The 15,953-nt window shown below is 37.2% G+C and overlaps 1 protein-coding gene across 1 annotated transcript; it reads left to right on the top strand.

Moving 5' to 3' along the window:
- The first annotated feature begins 6,133 nt into the window (after positions 1-6,133).
- LOC108424322 (E3 ubiquitin-protein ligase TRIM39-like) lies at positions 6,134-11,167 on the top strand. Its single transcript, XM_017692304.1, has 6 exons — positions 6,134-6,631; positions 8,138-8,233; positions 8,325-8,555; positions 8,648-8,670; positions 8,773-8,891; positions 10,536-11,167. The coding sequence occupies exons 1-6, from the start codon at positions 6,239-6,241 to the stop codon at positions 11,063-11,065; spliced, it is 1,392 nt and encodes a 463-aa protein (XP_017547793.1). The 5' UTR covers positions 6,134-6,238; the 3' UTR covers positions 11,066-11,167.
- Positions 11,168-15,953: the final 4,786 nt, after the last annotated feature.

Genomic DNA, 15,953 nt, shown 5'->3' with positions numbered 1-15,953 from the left:
CCGGGCACTGCGGATAGGGCTGCCCACTGCTCCAGGCAAGTGTGCTCACTAGCATGTATGTGATGTTTCACTTCACAGGTGGGTTAAATGCGGCTGTGAAATGTAGGGTCTCTTAATGACCTTATTGATACTCGTTTTAAACACACTTTTACAGATTATAGCTTACCTTTGTGTAGCCAATGAACTGGCATCACATGTATACAGTAAAATTTATAAACTGGTTCTAAATTTTTAAAAGCCATCAAGTGGCCTATTATAAAAAGGTGAAATGATCTTAAGTCAAACAACAAAAAAAATCTGTGTAAGATTTGGTTTGCATTATCTCTGTAATAAGCCATGTTGTATTACACACTTCTATAATATAAGAATAGCTCCATTAGTTTGAATTGAAGTCCCTGTAGTTACTGAATAATAAGCCTTAGTACAAAACAAACCTGGAATGTTAAGGTGTTAGGAACAAGAACCTTCATCAGTCTCACTTAGATATTTAGACAAATGTTTTATATATATATATATATATATATATATAAATCAGGGCCTTTTCACTTATTTCAAGATGTAGAATAGACTTACATTGTTGTATTTGAAGGATTTTGGTACTCATGTTATTTAAAAGCATTTGTAGTAGTAAATGTAGAGCTTCAAGTCGTGTACAACATGTTAATTTTTTCGAATTTTCGGAAGCTCCCTTGTTGACACTTGTTGTGGTGTATTTAGATGTGATCTTAAGCTAATAAAAGATTAGCTTTTCTGAGGTTTGTTTGTAACCTCAGTAAGCAGACTTGGCTCATGATTATTCAGTTCAAGTTTGAGGTTTACTGGCAATGGCCAAGAGATAAATAGACCTCCATTGAGTCCCTGTATCTTATTACTGTGCATGGAAACAGGATCTTTGATGCTTACATTACATTTAAAATGTTATTTTTCATGTTTGCTTACTATGTTTAAATAGTCTTTTGGATCATTTGAAGAACTAGATATTATTGCTTATTTCAAGAAACCTTACTAAGTAGCTTTTGCTTACATCTCATTTCAGTATATTTTTTCTAGTATTTGTGAATGGTGTTTTTGCATTGTAAATGAGATGCATCGGCGACACAGCATATATGTACTTACTTGGAAATTTGTGACTTAATCAAATGCAAAATACCATTTGTTAATCAAAAGGTCCAGTGTTAATGCACCTCAGGCCTGAGTCAGAATCTGTCCAGGACAACCATATTCTGAACTCACTGGCCTAATGCTGCCAAATGCATTCAAGCAATGTTCTGGCATTTTTATGTCAAAGCAAGCAGATGGCCATTATCACCTATGCAGTAGTTAATGGCAGGATTTAAAGGGTCAGCAGTGAACAGATGTTGTGTATCATCATTTGAGCATTAATAAAAAAGCGACTAAAAATAATTTTGTTTAAATGCCTCAGGCTTCCTACCACCATGATCTGGAGTGCTTGTGCCCTCTAGTGGATGATGTGCTCCTATCATTATTTGCATTATCTCTGAAAGTTCTGAGGAACAGCAAAGGCATAACAAAAGTACTTGTGAAATCTGATCTACTTCCTCATAAGACGTTGTTTTTTAGTTTCGGAGAAAACAAGAGTTGTTGTGCAAGCTGTGATATTTATGGACCGCATCCAAACGTTGACGAAGCAAAAACAGAGCATGTCAATTAAACAGACAAAAACAGTATCATTTTCTTCTTCTTGTTTTGCCTTATTTGACATTTATTCTTTCTTTCTCTTGCACCCCAACTCCCAGCCGCCACCCCTTGGACCCAACTCTACCAACATTAACATCATAAATTGCAAAGAAACATGCCATTTAGCTTCTAGGGTCACTCATAAAAACACATGGTATCATATACAGTCTCTAATGTGTTTTGCTTTTCAAAGTGTGTCCTCTTTGAAATCATATTGTCACATCTTTAAACATACAAGTTTCAGATTAAGCACAAGAGAAGCAGATTAAGAAGATTTTTAAAGCTTCATCAGTTTCTACAAGCAAAACAGGAAGCCAGCTTTACTGTGCTAAGGAAGGAAAATGAGCAGAAAAGCCAAAGAAAAAGACTGAGGAGATGAACAGAGAGATACTGCGTCTTACAACCTTCACTAGATCAGTTAGTGGGCAGATTGATGGAGATGACATCACATTTCTACAGGTGAAACATATTATACCTACTTTACTTCTGTAGTGTTGATGTTTTGTTACTCAGTGGTATGGTCCCCACTGCATTATTGATATGTAAATAAATACAGCCAGAACATTTTTTATTAAAACACAAGGTGTTTAAAATATTGCAAGTGGTCAGCGTAGGTGTTTCCTTTAGCAGCTGTAGGCAGTCAGCAGCCTCTCCATGTTGTCCACACACACACACACACACACTAACAGCAGGCCATGTAGGAGAAGAACTGAGTGAAGGGACACAGCACCTCCCCACTTTTATTGCCTGCAGGTTCACCCCGACACCACATGTGTAATAAAAATGTGTACAGTGTGAAGTCACTGAAAATGTGTTATTTTATATGTTCTTCTCAGATAATGAGGTCAAAGGCCAAAGAATCTGAGGTTGAAATGATAATAAATCACATCATTTTTCTTTTGGTAAACATTGACAATGGGTCCCACGGACCTGAACACCACACATGGGTTAAAGGGCCTTTAGAAGTTCCTGTTTTTCCTGGCTTTTTTAGTATAAGTTTGAAGAGTTTGAAGTGTCAAAATGTACCATTCACTCCCCAGGCCCTACAGTCTCTATATAGAAACTAAGCAACAAATATGGCCCATTTTGCATTCAGTTTTTGTGTTCTTATAAGGTTTTAGCCCAGACTGCGTTTTGAAACAGCCACTATACAGGTTAGCCAATCAAAACAAAGATCACTTAGAGACATCTCAAAAGCACAGTAACAGCAACAGCTAGTTTAATTCTAAGAGATAAAAGAGGTTGGAAAATACTGCTAGGCAGACATTGGTACATAAAAAACACACACACACACACACACAAATGTTATAAGTGGTTCCCAGCTGGGAAAACAAAACTTCAACTTTGGTCCTGTAGTGCCAGAGTCCACCCAGTGTGGTGATTCCCATGCTGGGACAGATAAGTAGAACCAGATATGTTCAAGTCAGAAAGTCACCAAATTGTGCTGGGCCCTGACCCGCCCTCCAGGACTCAAAGAGTTCTGATCTAATAAAACATCGCTGTGTGGATTTGATTGCATTCAGCAATCAAGAGCTTTTGTGAGGTCAGGTACTGATGCTAGATGGTTAGTTCTAGATCACAAATGCAACTCCAACTCATCCCAAAAGGTGGAGCTCTGTCACTCCAGAGAATGCAGTTCCAGTGCCCAACAGTCCAATATAGGTGGCTTTATACCCCTCTGTTGGCAGTGCTTGGAGATTATACAAGCATGTGCACAATTGAAAGCTTATGTCAACTATGTGTGCACCTTACAGTAGCTGAATTCACTAATTAAAGGTACAAAGTCACTCTGAAAAGGTAAAGGCCTTTCTGAAGTGAAGCAACTGAACCTTACAGCAGTGCTATCTCCTGAATGCTTTTTTTTTAGATACCACTGTAAACTAAAGGACTAATGTAGCAAAGCACCTGATGTTCAGGGTGTGGGAGGCGGTGAAAGATATAGTCAAATACAGTGAGTTGTTGAAGTGAGGCACATATATGTCTCTGTTCCACCTACAAAAGCATGAATATGTAGGAACTATTGTTTTGGCAAGCTTCGCCATATATTCAGTCCTAACATAGAATTCACACCAGACACCACACATAGGCATCATATGAGCTAGTGCAATGATACAGCCCAGCAGAAAGCGTTTTAGAAAAATAATCACACTGAAAAGACACAGTTCTACCAGCTAAATATAACAACGATATCTTGTTTTCTTTTTATATTGTATTATTTTCAGTTGTTTTAAAACATTGCACTATCCTTCCAAGTGAAACCTGCTATCAGGGAGGGTCTCTGAGACAGGTGAGGGTGGGAGGTTAGGTGAAACATGGTATTAGTGGTTAATATTATTTTTGCCTGCCTGCTAGTGCATGGTGATGAATCAAACCTCAGAAGACCTTTTAGTGGCGGGCAGATGTCCTGTACATTTTGATGGAACATTACAGAAAAACAGTATTTTTTTCTGTTAAATGATATAAATCATTCTTCCCAAGGACAGAAGATCTAGGCACCCCAATCCATCACCCCACACACAAGCTATTTAACACTGATTACTGTACTTGTTTGTACTGAATCCGATCTAATATTTTTATTCTTGTAAATAAGAAGCATCAAGAGCATTAAAGTGATACCAATCCAGTTAGTAAAATTTTAGCTTTAGCTGATATTTACTTTAAAATGCTACAGTACACAAAATCTCTATTTTACGGATGAGGATAATTTGACACCATTTCACCTGTTTCTTTTTTAAACTAGCACTTTTTACAGCATTTTTTAAAAAGGTGTGTTTAAAAAGGTTGTCTTCTGCACTTTCATGTGTAATATTTATGATGATAAAATGGTAATAAATTTGAAAAATATTGTCTTTGGATATTATTTTGTCTCATAGCACCTTATATAAACTTGTCTGCCATTACCTGTATTTTAAAACTGCCATTACATGTATTTTAAAAATATACACCAAAAACCTTACTCCAAAACTCTCTTTAAACAATGTTTCAGTCATCAGGAAATGTGTCTTCAAACATTTCTAAGAGAATTCTAATTCTCTGTGAGGTTGATTTTAGAGGCATTAAACAAACCGCACTGAATTACTCTGAATTTACACCTTAACCATTGAACTGTGCAGAAATTCTGAAACCTCTGTGGAATTTCTCTTTAAAAGGACAGATCACCCATTCTGTGTTCCTTTGAATAGTGCAGGTAGACCAGATGACATATCACAACAAGACCTATGAATGCCTGATTCACTTTCATTTTCTGCAGAAAGCATGATATTCCACTTCTTAAAAGCTTTCTTAAGTGTCATGTTTTCTCTTTTAAATTGGTTTGTAGACAGTTCAGTCTGAATTATGAAGTATTATGAAGGTAGCTTATCACACATTCCAAAAGAAATCAGAATGAAAACAACTGATGTTTTTTTTTTCCTACAATGTAATGTGATCTACCTGTACTATTCAAAGGAACTCAGAGTGGGTCTTCTGTCTGATTACATGGAAATATTAAGTTGCATATGATTGTTCCCACGAACATTCAACAAGGAAATACTTGTATTTTTGTTCAGAAATGTGGAAATTTGTCAGTTCAATAACTGTTGTTATTTTATTCAGTAACAACTTTTAGTGTTTGGTTAATAGTATTTTAATCTATATGCTGCATACATAATTATATATTTATATTGCAAACAAAATTATTTGAACAATTTTTTAAACAGTGATTCTAAGAAAATGTGCTCTCGCTCTCTTTCTCTCTCTCTCTCTCTCTCTCTCTCTCTCTCTCTCTCTTTCTCTCTCTCTCTCTCTCTTTCTCTCTCTCTCTCTCTCTCTCTCTTTCTTTCTTTCTTTCTCTCTCTCTCTCTCTCTCTCTCTCTCTCTCTCTCTCTCTCTCTCTCTCTCTCTCTCTCTCTCTCTCTCTGTCTCTCTGTCTCTCTGTCTCTCTCTCTCTCTCTCTCCTGAAGGAATTACTTCTCACCCATGTTCTGACAACCCCCCTGCATACTTGGACTGGCTAGAAGCTCATACTCACAAACAGTTCATCAACTGAAGGCACACCAGGAAGGATAACAGCCAATAACAGCTTGCGAGATAATGTTTGTCAGAATACACATGGAAAAAAATCCCATAATGCCACAATTGCTTTACTCTCTGCTTTCTTTTGACCATGATTTAACATGGCGAGATCTGGCTCTTATAAACACTTGCAAGCCTATCTGGATAATATTTTTGAAATTCATTTCCTGGAACATGCATTTTAGAAGTGCAAGCATTTGGACCTTCTCCAGTCATGGGCACTGCGTGAATGTTTAACTTTCATCTGATCTAAATCTATTTCTGCGGAAAGCATCATGGGTGGACTGTGTCCGGAAGAATGTTTCCTGAGAATCGTCTCAGATAAAGTAAAATATGTAGATTGTCACAGAGGCCATGCCCCTTTGGTTACCTTTACTTCAGAAAAGTGACTGCCCTCTGTTAGTTTATTCCAACCTCTGTCACTTCAACATCTGAGGAACAGAGGCTGCTATGACTTTGTGAGGTTTTGCAAGGTTAAACTTAATCCATGGCCTCTCTCTTTGAGGAGAATCTCTGTTGTCCTGTATGTCGTGATGTCTTCAGGGATCCTGTGCTGCTCATGTGCTCTCACAGCTTCTGCAGAGCCTGTCTGGAGCAGTACTGGCAGCACACCAATCTGCAGACATGTCCACTCTGCAGATCAAGTAGCTCTGTGGAGAATCCTCCTTGTAATCTCACTTTGAAGAACCTGTGTGAGGCTTTCATACAAGAGAGATTCCACAGAACTTCAGCATGCAGTGAACTGCTCTGTGGACTACACGGAAAGAAGCTCATGCACTACTGCCTGGAGGACAAACAGACGGTGTGTGAGGAGTGTAAATCTACGGTTCACACCAACCACTGCTTAAAACTACTGGATGAAGCAGCACCAGATCTAAAGGTATGACTGTGATAGCATTCTGATTGGTCTACTGCAGGAGTCTGGTCTTATCCACACATGGCTGGTGTAGGTGCAAGTTTTCATTCCAACAAAGCAAAAGTGTGCATGATAGGATTGTTGACGAGTGAGACTGATTAATCAAGTGTAATCAGATGTGCTGTTGCTTGACGAATGAAAACCTGCAGCCACACCAGCCCTTTGCACATAAGACTGGACATTCCTCGTCTACAGTTATGTGGCACACATATATTAGCACAGGGGTGCTCAATCTTGCTCTTGAAGAACTGGAACCCTGGAAAGTTCAGATTCAACACACTTGTTGCGCCTATTCAGATGCAACTGAAGGCCTTTATGAAGGCTGTATTAGTTTAGAGATGGGGCTAAACTCTGCAGGGTGGTAGATCTCCCGGACCAGGACTTGTCACCCCTGTCCTAATGTAATTTAAAGGTCACTGTGCTTTCTGCACTAGTATTCTATTAATTAAGCACATTAAACACACAGTAAAAAATAAAGGAAAGGTGCCAGAAGGTCTCACTAAAGAATTTCTTATCTCTCTGTGTAGCCTTTACATTTTAACAGATGGTTTAAAAGTCTAAAGAACCATTAATGTAAATGTTATTTAAATATTTTTTTACTCCCTTGAGACTGTTCATTCAAGGGGTCTTTTGTAAGGGTATATCTCTTTTGTATATATACTCTTAGAAAAAATGGTTGTTCAGGGGTTCTTTAGTAAATACATTTAGTAAATGATGGAGAATGTGTTTTAATTTCAGCAACAATGCAAGAACAAAATAGAATATATAGAATAGAAGCACCAAAGTGTTCTTCTATTGCTACGAGCTTGGCATTGGCATTTTGGTTCTATAAAGAACCATTTTCTTTTGACCATGCAAAAAAAAAAACATTTAAGCATGAAAAGGGTTCTTTGAGTGTTCAAGGTTCTATGTAAAACCACTGTCGAACCCTTGAGGGAGCCATTGTTGTTAGAGTGTAGAACCCTTTTTAGTACCATATAGAACCCATTTGTCTAAGAATTTGTAGAATCATGGCAACTCAAAGAACCATTTGAATGTGTAAACAGGTCTTTGAATAGTTAATAGGTTCTTCTTTATGATGGAAAACTTCTTACGTATAGTTCTTAAAAAAGTTTTCTTTTGGTACTATGTAGAACCCTTTTGGTAATTTATGACATTGTACTCTTTTGGCATCTTTATTTTAAGAGTGTGTCATGTGAAAGCAAACAATGCTGGTTCTTCATTACAAATTCTATTGCATTAATATTAGGCCTTAAAAACTAAAACATGCTTAATAATGAAACTTTTAGAAAAGTAACCTATAAAGTTTGTTTATAAATATTTATGCCTTACAAGACCTCTTAAGTCTTCGTGGTACTTCATGGAACCATGTCTGTGGACAGTAACTGTGCTAATAAACAGGTATCACTGTATTCTCAGATATGCAGATATACTGTAATGTTCTATCCTGTTTTTTCTTCTGACTTTCAGTTGGACCTAAAAAGAAAACTAGAGCCACTAAAGGACAAACTAGAGCAGTTTAGAATGGTTAAACACATATGTGCCCAAACAGAAGAGCATATTAAGGTAAAATAGAGTTCTCGACTCATTTCAGTGCAGTTTGGAAAAACAATTCATACTGACATGTGCATAACTCAGTTTGCCAATTTCATTTTAGACCCAAGCCCAGCATACAGTGGCTCTGATAAAGAAGGAGTTTGAAAAGCTTCACCAGTTTCTTTGGGAGGAAGAGGCAGCCAGGATAGCTGCACTGAGGAAGGAGGAGGTGCAGAAGAGTCAGACAATGAAGAAAAAGATTGCACAGATAAACCGAGGCATTTTATCTCTCTCAGACAAAGTCACAGCCATGGAGGAGCAGCTAGAAGAAAACAGTATCTCATTTTTGCAGGTGATTAATGTAGACTTTAATCTAACAAACCCGCATGGCACTGCTCCCATATCACAAGAGTCTGAGACCATTGTTCTTGTTTTTTGTTTCAGAACTACAAAGTCACTGTGGAAAGGTGTGTGTTTTACCTTTTCTTTCTGTTCTCTCTGAAATAATAAGTCTACAGGCTATGTGGTTATAAACCTACTGCAGCACTGAATCCTGTTTCTTCTTCCAGAGCTCAGGGTAAACTGAAGGATCCAGAGATCCTCTCTGGATCGCTGGTTGACGTAGCAAAGCACCTGGGCAACCTGACATTCAAAGTTTGGGAGAAGATGCAGAGCATTATTCAATACTGTGAGTCTGCATCTTCTTAAATCTAAAAAGATATGAATTAAGGGGTTTCTTCCAAAGTGCATTATAAACCATTTTCAAGAATATTGTTTTTTTTAATGATATATGTTGATGGGTTCTATTATGATTAATGTCACTTTATTTGGAGAAATAAAAATTTTCCATTCACATCAAATGCTCTGTTATATTTATAATTGTTACAAATGGATATACAGCATTTTGAAATTAACCATTTGACTATGCATTTATATATATATATATATATATATATATATATATGTGTGTGTGTGTGTGTGTGTGTGTGTGTGTGTGTATATATATATATATATATATATATATATATATATATATATATATATATATATATATATACACACACACACACACACACACAAATATCATCTAAACCGCTTATCCTTCTGGGTCACGGTGGGGTGCTGGAGGGGGTTAATGTTAGGAGGCTCTAATCATCAGTGCAAACACATGGTATATGTTATATGAAAAAATACATACCCTATTTTGATTTCCTTGATTTTCTTGATTTTTATGTATTTATCAGACTAAATGATATAAGATTTTCATACAAGATGTAATATAAGACAAGGAGAATATGAGGGCATACAAAACATAGTAATTAATATTTAAAATGTCATTTATTAAAGGAACTCATTATCATTTGCAGCAGCAAACACCCATGTGAAATAATATTTCACCCTCTACGCTTAATAACTGCTTGTGCCACCTTTAGTAGCAACAACTGCAACCATACACTTCAAAGAGCTGTAGATCTGTATCAGTATGTTTGGAATTGGGGCTCATTTCTCTGTGCAGAATTATTAATTCAGCTACACAGGAGGGCTTTCTAGCTCATTTAAGGTCCTTCCAACGCATCTCAATGGGGCTCACATCAGGACTTTGACTAGACCACTGCAAAACATTAGTTTAGTTTCCTTTAAACCAATCAGAGGTAGATTCACTCATGTGCTTCAGATTGTTTTCTTCTTGCTTAATCCAATTGTACTAGAGCTTCAGGTCATGAACTGATGATCAGACATTCTCCTGCAGGATTTTGGTAGAGGGCAGAATTCATGCTTCTCTCAGTTATAACACTTCAGCCAGGCGGTGAAGCACCAAAGCATCCTCAAACATGACACTACCACCACCATGTTTGACAGTTTGATGTGATATTCTTATTGTGGAATGTTATGCTAGCTTTATGTCAGATGTAATGGGACCACTCACTTCCAAAAGGTTCCACTTCTGAATCATCAATCTACAGAATATTATTCCAAAAAGCTTAAAGTGTTATCAGAGCAAATGTGAGATGAGCCACTTTTGTGAATATTCATCACTGTTCCAAGTGTTCTCCATTCAGAGATAATCGCTCTCACTGTGGTTTGCAGCTGTTTTAGAAAAGGCTTTGTAACCCTTTCTAGACTGATATATTTCTCTTTCATTCTCATTTCTCCTGGAATTTCATTTGAGCTGAAACAATTGACGAATATGCAATATATGCAAAAATAAAATAATTCTTTTTCACAGCATGACATGACAGTCCCCATTTTTTTCTCCAGTGATAGTTATGTTTGGTTTCGGCAGCACTCTAGATTCTATCCATTTCATTCTCTCTTTCCCTTTTGACTCTAGCTCCTGTCATTCTTGACCCCAACACTGCTCACCCCTGTCTGCACCTGTCTGATGATCTGACTGCAATGACACTTTGTAGCCGTGATACAGAGCGTCCATCTAATCCGGAGAGATTTGACGACTATGTTAGTGTGCTGGGCTCTGAGGGCTTTGACTCAGGAGCTCACTCCTGGGATGTTGAGGTTGGAGACAGCTCAGCGTGGGCTGTGGGGGTGATCTCAGAGTCAGTGTTCAAGCACAGAGAGAACCTCTCCAAGCATGGCTTATGGCATGTGGGCTACTACAAGGGTGAATATGGGAAAGGCCTGTCGGAGATGCTTACACCTTTCAGACTGAAGCAAAAACTGCAGAGGATCAGAGTGAAGCTGGACTGGGACAAAGGACACGTGTCCTTCTTCAATCCTGATGACAACACACATGTGCACACCTTCACAGACACATTCACTGAACCAGTCTATCCATATCTGTACAATGCCTGTCCTGCTCAGGCTTTGACGATATTAACTGTACAGGCCTCAGTCAGTGAATAGTGCAGGATATGAGATCTGCCCTGAGTGGAATGCATATTTTGTATATTATGTGTACAACCCCAATTCCAATGAAGTTGGGACATTGTGTAAAACATAAATAAAAACAGAATATGATGATTTGCAAATCTTTTTCAACCTATATTCAATTGAATACACTACATAGACAGGCTATTTAGTGTTCAAACAGATAAACTTTATTGTTTTTTGCAAATATTCACTCATTTTGAATTTGATGCCTGCAACATGTTCCAAAGAAGTTGGGACATGGGCAACAAAAGACTGGGAAAATTGAGGAATTTTAAAAAAAACACCTGTTTGGAACATTCCACAGGTGAACAGGTTAACTGGAAACAGGTGAGTGTCATGATTGGGTATAAAGGGAGCATCCCTGAAAGGCTCAGTCGTTCAATGCTTCTCAACGTGCAATTGCAAGGAATTTAGGGATTTCATCATCTACAGTCCATAATATCATGAAAAGATTCAGAGAATCTGGAGAAGTCTCTGCAAGTAAGCGGCAAGACAGAAAACCAACACTGAATGCCTGTGACCTTCGATCCCTCAGACGGCACTGCATGAAAAACCGACATCATTCTGTAATGGATATCACCACATGGGTATTACACTTCAGAAAACCACTGTCAGTGAACACAGTTCATCGCTCCATCTACAAGTGCAAGTTAAAACTCTGCCATGCAAAGTGAAAGCCATATATCAACAACACCCAGAAACACTGCCAGCTTCTCTGGGCCCAAGCTCATCTGAGATGGACTGACGCACAGTGGAAAAGTGTCCTGTGATCTGACGAGTCCACATTTCAAATTGTTTTTGGAAATCATGGACGCCGTGTCCTCCAGGCCAAAGAGGAAAAAGACTGTCCGGATTGTTATCAGCGCAAATTTCGAAAGCCATCATCTCTGATGGTATGGGGGTGTGTTAGTGCCCATGGCATGGGTAACTTGCACTTCTGTGAAGGCACCATTAATGCTGAAAGGTACATACAGGTGATGTAACACAGTGGTAAACATGCCCCTGTCCCAACGTCTTTGCAACGTGTTGCAGGCATCAAATTCAAAATGAGTGAATATTTGCAAAAAACAATAAAGTTTATCCGTTTGAACATTAAATATCTTGTCTTTGTAGTGTATTCAATTGAATATAGGTTGAAAAAGATTTGCAAATCATCGTATTCTGTTTTTATTTATGTTTTATACAATGTCCCAACTTCATTGGAATTGGGGTTGTATATTAAATTTGGGCACCACTGGTCAGGCTCCATGTTTAGTTGATTTTCTAAGTATAATTAAAGAGTAACTCCACTGATTTTTCAAAAATTCCACATAATTAAATGGTTCAGTCATTCGCAGTAGTTTGATGTGAAATGCTCCAAACTAGAGAAAGAATTGTTCACAGTGGTGGTGATAGGAACCAGACATCCAAAAAGTTTAATACATCTAAAAGCTCTCTCACAGAAAGTTATTACCTGAAATGGTTAGATATATGCTGCCTGATGTCTGGCACATTTTCTTTGTGTAAGTTTGTAAAAAAGCTTTGGCTTAAAATTTGTTTTAACCCATTCATGGCGGAGGGATACATGCAGGTCATTTTAAGGCAAAATAGCCTGCTAAGAAAAGTTTTTTTTTCATATTTATGACTATTTTACCATAATCACATATAAAAACAAGTGTACATTCCCTGGTGGTTCTGAATAGTGAATAAAGTGGCTACATTTGTGTTGTGGACATTGCGACCCCTGGTTCCTATCACCACCACTGTAAAGAAATCTGAGTCTGTAAGTTTCTCAGCAATGAAAACACTTCACATCAGACCACTCTGAATCACTCTGATTACATCTCAAGGACTGAATTATTCAGAAGTTTTGAAAAATAGTTGGAATTCCCCTTTAATTTAACACATCCTGTACAGAGAACAGGCTTCTACACATTTTAAAGAATACTTACTATTTATTTGCTGGATTTAACATATTGGGGAAAACATAAAATGTGGCCTGTGCAAAAAGTGGCACATTTGATGTTTATGTTTCCTGTGTTAAACTCAACTAATAAACAAAAACTGTGCCTTAAAATTTGCAGAAAATGCCAAAATCTGCTCTCTTTAGGGGATGCGTTAAACGTTAAATTTTCAGGTAGAAAATCCACAACATGTATAATCTTACTGGGAGTGTTTTTTTGCATTAAGAAAATACATTTCAAGAAAGGCATATAGATAAAAGTTTGTGTTCAAAGCCAGTTCAAAGCCTTCTGCTTGTTTGAAGTAATATTAATCACTTGAGTTATATTACATTTTTAAAAATAAACCATGTCAGTGATTATTATGATTAAAAAACACTTCACAAACACAGAATCAGTAGTGTTTGTTCTATTTGTAGATTAGATATGGTTTGTGCAATAAGATCTGTGACTGCTTTCTCAGACCTGTAAAAACTAGCATAAATGTACTGTAAACACTTCTGCTTAAATCATGCTGATTAGAGAAAATTTGTTTAGAGGTTACAGTAGTTTGATGTAATATGTTAAGCTGACCTCTAGATGAACACTCCATGAGCAGTTGGAGAGGCAAATACACATAGCAGTTTAAAATGATTTATTTGGAGGGAGCAGAACTAGAAACAGTGCAGAATATCTCTTAATTTTAATCTTCATGTCAGACTATTCCAATACCCATCTATTATTATTATTACTATTAATGCATTTAATGTTGCATTAGATCCATTTTAAATAGACACAAATGACTCAAAGAAAACATGACATTTTGTAAGTCTAAAGTTGAGTGAGTTTTTAATCTATCCAGCAAAAGAAAAAAAATAGCTGTTTTAGAGTTTTAGATGATGTTCTACCATTTTGTTGCCCAGTATTATTAAGTGTGATATGATTTTGAGAGTCCTTTTGTGGGTAACCTCATGAGTCTTTTGGATTCTGATTTATGTTTACAGCATTTAAGACTTCCCTAGTGATCAAAATATGTGACCTGTCCCTTTGTTGCTACTTTCACATACTCACTAATCACTAAAGCAGTTTTGTCCATTTTATTTCAAATACCCTCTGGCTGCAGTTTTATATTATATTGCCATTCTTGGATGAAAACCTCATATCTCCATTTTTGTCATTTTCAGGTTTTTGTCATAGTTTAAAAATGCCTGTTGCTCTTTACATTGCATGCACATTTCATGATGAATGGAGTAAATGAAATGACCCAAAATTACTTGGAAAAATGTCTAATTCCATTGGCTTTCATTAAAAGTAAAGCATGTTTTTTCCTTCTCCTGTAAAGTTTTCCTTCTCCTGTAAAGTTACCATTTTGGAGATTTGATTAGGAGGTTTTATTCTGACAACAGTGATATATCGCTTGGCCAAGTTGTTGAAATTAAAGTCATCAACCAAAGTACTAAAAGCAGTACTACAAAAGGGAAAACTTCTAAGTAAACCTTGCTGAGACAATCTAAAATATAGTAGAACAAATCGTTTACACACTTTTGATGATTTCTTGAAAAGCTTTGGTATGAATGTGTTTAACATTATTGAATGAAGTTAATAACACTTGAAAATTTGTGTGTGGAAATTCCAGGTATTTTGTTCATTAGTGCTCTGTAACTGCTTAAGTAGGATCCTCACAAAGGCCTCACCACACCTGAGGTGAAGCGATATCTGATCCATGCTTTTCTGAGCTTAGTTAGAGACGTTTCACCCCACACTCTAGATCAGCTTGGCCTAGAAAGAGCCAAAGTTCCTGATGAATTTGAGCGCATTTGAACTTTAGTCGATTTTCCTTGATTGAGAAATCATCATCTGCTTCTTTCTGAGAATAGCCACAGGTATAAGCCCTGCTAGCATAGCGCTGCATTAACAACTGGGTGTCATGCAAAACACTTTTCTTAGAACAATGCTGAATGGACCAGTTTTAATCTGCTATTGTTATCATATTACCAACCTAATCTCATGATGATCTGACCTGAATTGTAAAGGTCAGTGCAATCAAATTTCAGTTTGAGTGAATAAGAGAAACCACAGCCACTAAATAGCAGGAATGCTGAATGGAATCTATGTTACTAAAGAACTGATGGTGTCCGGTCCTGCTCACTATATCAGTGTCTTCACCAGATACATGAAGCGGAGAGTTCCTTCTCAGAAACTGCAGGCATTATTGAGCCAAATTTCCTGTTTATACGTGCGCAAACGTACCAGAACAACTTTCTTTTATTTATTTTTTTCTCCTAACAGATTTCTTCTTCATTTCTTTGTCACCAAACAGGTTTGATTGGAAAAACAAACACTAGTGGTAATTTACTCTTTAAGAATTCTTTTGAACTTCAGCAGAAGGGACTGAGGGAGGGGCTTGAGAAATGTGTTTACACCCTAGAGACAAAAAAGATTTCATGGTTTCTCAGGAAGGTCCTTCATGTTTGCTATAGAATGCTCTCAAGTAACAAATCCTACAACACCTATTCAATTTACCCATAGCTGACAAAATTAGCATCAACTGGGCTTAGCCTGTTATTTTAACATGACATATATATACATGATATATATATACATACACACATTGGTGGACAGTAACAAAGTAAATGTAACTCGTTACTGTACTTAAGTAGTTTTTTTGTGTGTCTGTACTTTACTGAAATTTTTCATTTTGGGCGACTTTCACTCCCCTACATTTCAAAGTCAAATATCATACTTTTCACTCCACTACATTTTGTGAAACCTATCGTTCCTTTTGGTTTATGCATGTATTAAAATGTAACATGTCGAAACGAAAGAAGCACAAAGCAAGAACACCAATCAGGGCACAGCGCCACTTTGTTTTGACCTGTTGGACAAATCAACCCAGTGTAGCACACGGTTCAACATCAGTGCAGCAGTGTAAAACTTTAGGA

The sequence above is a fragment of the Pygocentrus nattereri genome, chromosome 7 (genome assembly GCF_015220715.1).
Source record: "Pygocentrus nattereri isolate fPygNat1 chromosome 7, fPygNat1.pri, whole genome shotgun sequence".
In the NCBI taxonomy this organism is placed as follows: domain Eukaryota; kingdom Metazoa; phylum Chordata; class Actinopteri; order Characiformes; family Serrasalmidae; genus Pygocentrus; species Pygocentrus nattereri.
This window is presented reverse-complemented; position numbering and strand designations above follow the sequence as displayed.